The sequence below is a fragment of the Bombyx mandarina genome, chromosome 01, assembly GCF_030267445.1.
Source record: "Bombyx mandarina strain Sakado chromosome 01, ASM3026744v2".
Classification (NCBI taxonomy): Eukaryota; Metazoa; Arthropoda; class Insecta; order Lepidoptera; family Bombycidae; genus Bombyx; species Bombyx mandarina.
The window spans coordinates 10795545-10800072 of NC_143208.1; the positions used below are offsets into that span (position 1 = coordinate 10795545).

Consider the following 4528-nt stretch of genomic DNA (forward strand, 5'->3'; position numbering starts at 1 on the left):
CGGCCACGAACAGAGGGTATTCGTGTCGCGCCGCTTTGTCGAAGTAGCGTTCTAATGCTTACTTATGTATCGGTTATAAATTTAGATCGTCGTGAAGGTCAGCATTCCTCACGTACCACGGTGCTTCGACGGTTATTCTGCAGCGACGAGACTGAATGACCTGAAGAGAGTTTATGTGCATGCGGGCCGCGTGAATATACTTGCATAGGTCATGACGGAATGCATGCAAGTTTTGTAGAGTCACCTTGTTACGAAGGGACAATTTACTTCTCTTGCAGATCATGGGGTAGAGTCGACCAAGTAGGGATGCGGCCCGGTCGCGTACTGACTGAATGAGGGGTACGATGTCATCCTTCTGCCGAGGGTACCGCTTGGTACTTCATCTTCGAAGCACCCGGTATGGGCTAGCCAAAAAATTTATTAAGGGGAATTGAGTTACCGCGTCGGACTCTTGAGACGACGAGATACTAGCAGCAGTGTCGGAAGAGTGACCCCCTTTGAAGAGCACAGTTGTGCTTTTCGTGGGGTTGATGTCGATGGGCTACTTCCTGAACCACTGTCCTAAATTGGTGGCCGCGACGTGGAGATTACTATGCATGAACGACATCTTCCTACATCGAATGATTCGAGTTCAAACTTTCCACAGATGTTAGCACTACAGGTAAGTAACACAGGGCCAATAAATAACCAATTGATAGACGACTTTATACTAGCTTTAAAAAACAAATCATTTCAAATGTAATTCCCTTCATTGTAGTTTGCCTACATGCTCTAATTAAACAAAACTCAACTGTATAATGTAGCATTTTTATATCTCCGCGAAACAAATACTAATTTGTATACATGAAATGTAACATTATTTATTCACAGCAAATCCAACACTCAAGTTACGTTTTAATAAGGCTGTAAAGCTTCTAGTTTTTTTCTTTTAATAGGATAGACCGATGAGGTATTAAGCTGTGCGAAAACAATCCTGATATATTGTAAGCACATACAAATACAAGATAAAGTTTCCCAGGGCTTAATATTTCTAAGTTAGCTACTCATTTAATAGATCACATGTTTGAATTCACAAAAATGTCAAGTTTTTTCGCAGTACCAGTGCAAAATAACGTTACAAAAATACGTTAGCTTCGTTCAAACTTCAAACCCCTTTGGTTAACGTGTGGTGCCACGGTTGGATGACCTACACAGCCCGCATGCATAATTTCATCTCAGCCTATTAAACAGGAACCATAACTTTGGACAAGTATTTAAAGAACAGGAACAATGGGGTATTAGTCCTTCGACTCAACGCTAAGGTTTCTATCTTTGATCAAAATCGTATGACTTACATATTTTTCGGCTAAAAGGATCGGTATCCTCGAAACGCTTTAGATTTCGTAATGCCATAACATACCTAAGATTTAAACATTATATTTAATTATATCGACCGCTCACAAATAAACTGCTTAGTTGAGTATTCATAGAAAAACTGCGTATGCCTGCAGAAAGTTCCTTTTGTTAATTCTTCAATTGAAATAAAGTGTGGATTTCATTATTTGACAACGATTGCCAAATGAGCAGATAGTAGTTGATGATGAGATAGAAAAATGGATTAAAATTTAAAAAAGTACATACATACCTTCGTCCATTATTCGTGTGGCTATGGCAATTTCCATCGACGTACTTCGTTCAGGAGCTAACAACGTGACACAATAAGCACACATTACACAATCAAGTTCAGGTTCACTTAAGTTCACTTACCTCCATCCTCCTGATGGCGAGCCGTTGCTGCCTTCGTTGAGCTGGGCGGCACTCGATCTCTCAAGGTTGGGTACATTAACCCTAAAAACAATAAGCCCAGTTTCATGCAAAGCAGCCAGATCAATACTGTCTTGACCAAATTATTTCGCAAATTATACTATTATTTTCGATAATATATCGTTCGAAAATTGAAGACTCTTCGAAGTGAAATAAATGTTTTGCTACCAACGATATATTAAGAGGGGGTCGAACCGATTTTCACAGAAGAATTATATTTTCTACGGAGTTTTTTTTGTCCGTTTGATATTAAAGATATGTCTTCTGTCAAGTTTAACTTCAACATATTTGATTTAATCTATTTGTCAGTTATGCTATTGTTTCATATGACACTGCACCGTTAAATCCAATATCCGGTAAACACAAGTCCCGTTAGAAGAGCAGCAATTACTTGTGACGCCTGCTTACATTACACCATTTAACAACGTCCATCGACTGAATATGTATGAATGCTGGCGCCCAGCTTACACATGGTTCTTAGTAATAGGTACTTACATTTTCTTGTTTGCCACTGAAGGTTCAACGATCAATGGGAGCCCGCAAAATGAGTACCCTGCAACAGTAATGGATTACTGTAAACATGTTTTGTTTTTTGCAAAATGTAAACGCTAGTTGAATGAGAAATTCTTAGCGCCATGTTTCTCTAATCTGTAAATATTTTAGGTACATATCACAGAAAACATTTTCATGTCCTTAGGGTGGGACGTTTAACCACGATCCCAATTTCAGCGTTATTCCAATTATTTTTCGATTGAATTGAAAAACCGGCGATGCTAATTATGAACAGTATACTCAGAGGAAAAGCGGACATTAAATTGAAAAACTTTTATTAGAATACATTAATGTTAAGCAATTATCTATACTAATATATAAATCTACAGTGGTTTTTACGGATGTTCCGTTATAACTACTGAAACATGCATCCGATTTGATACTTGGTATCCATGTAGAAAATACATGTACTTAATGGATAGGCCAATATTTATATGAGTGTTGGACTCCCTACACCAGTTGCGGGGGCGTTAATGATGAGAATCTTTGTGGGGGTGAGAAATAATAATTTAAACTTAAATGCCCAGCGAAGCGGTCGGGTACACCTAGTTTTTATATATAATCGAAACGAAGATTCTCGTAGATAATTAATTATGCCCGAACATACATTCATTTACACATTGATGAACTTTAAATAGTTATGTCACCATGATTTGAGAATAACAAACTAGTGGAAGTAGTTACCGTGTAGTTTATCGATGGCTCGATCGGCTGCAGATTGGTCAGGGAAATCCACGAATGCGTAGCCACCTCGTTTCACCGAAATTTCAGCAACAGTCAAATTTTGTTCAGCAAACAATTGTCGTACAGCTGCCTCGTCAACTTCATACGGCAAATTACCGATGTATAATTTGTTCATCGCTGAAACAGTTTTCAGTGGCTCACTCATTTTCAAAAGTAGTTTTCCCTGGAGATTGTAATTCAGATGAGATACGACGAAACCCTTTGTCTAGGGTCGAAAGTTCTTTTGTCTTAAATGTCACTCAATTTGCAAATTTAGAATTTCATTTTCGTTTTTAAATTGTAAATTTTGCCTTTGTGACAGTTCAAAAAAAGTATGAATTAGGACTTAATAATGAAAGTAGCGACATCAAATGTGAAAATGTGTTTTCGTTTCTAATTGAACAACATGAATTGTTCGCAAATAGGATGTGATGTTATCAGAAGTAATTTAAAAAATCCATTTAGTAATATAATTAATTACCTGTATCTTATTTCTTTCGTAACAGATGGAACTAAGAAAATTTTCGGTGTCAAGTTTTACAAGGCTCGCAAGGCAGTAAAGTCTTGTTAAGCCAAGATACTTACGAAATTTATGATCACTTACATCACATAAGACCAACATTTTACAAATTGCGGGTATTCTTTAATATTCGGTAAATGTGTATGTATAATTGTATTAGTTATGCAGGTCACCGGCGAATGCATAATCTTAAAGCCAAACGGCGTAACCGTAGGACGAAATTACGAGTACCTCATCACACACATTTAAAATATCTAAGTATTCAAATACTAATATGTTTTTTTTTGCTTTTTGAATATGTTTCTCTCTTTCTGACGTGCGTCTAATATTATTTATGCGCCTTTTAGATTGGCGGACGAGCACTGCCCACCAGGCGTGAAGTGGTTCTGTAGACATCACAGTTTGAATGTAGCACTGTAGCTAAGATATGAGATCAAAATCTCAATAATACTTGAAGAACGAATTTTTTTTTCACTTGCAAGCGGACTATGTTGCACTTCGTATTATGTTACGGTTACAGTAGCCCGTATACATCCCAGTGTAAATGGAGTTGTCGATCCCGCCTTGTAGCATGAGAATGGATTTTCAATTATACTGGATGGCCGCTATTCTACCTGATCCTTTAATGAATAGACCATACCGAGCCTACTAGTATCAGTCCAATGAAAGATCAATACTATGGAAGTAATACGATCGGCTTGAAGAATCATTCATCATTCAAGAATGATTGTGATACTTTGATCTTGCATTAACTTTGAGCTAAATCAAACTATTAACATATTTTGTGACACACTTATTTAGTGTCGTAACTATTATTGGAAGAACGTTAAACGTCTGCCAAGAATGAGGTTGGATAAATATTTATTGGCATGCAAATTTCATTCTGTAATATTTCGAAACTATTGCTTGCTTGTAAAGCACCCAGTGATT

At 37.2% G+C, this 4528-nt stretch overlaps 1 protein-coding gene across 1 annotated transcript; it reads right to left on the reverse strand.

Moving 5' to 3' along the window:
* Window positions 1-1693: 1693 nt before the first annotated feature.
* LOC114246879 (insulin-like growth factor 2 mRNA-binding protein 2) lies at window positions 1694-3699 on the reverse strand. Its single transcript, XM_089729989.1, has 4 exons — window positions 3560-3699; window positions 3040-3216; window positions 2299-2356; window positions 1694-1827 (listed from the first exon to the last, which is right to left on the reverse strand). Exons 2-4 carry the CDS (start codon window positions 3212-3214, stop codon window positions 1743-1745), a joined length of 318 nt encoding a protein of 105 aa, XP_089586115.1. The 5' UTR covers window positions 3215-3216; window positions 3560-3699; the 3' UTR covers window positions 1694-1742.
* Window positions 3700-4528: the final 829 nt, after the last annotated feature.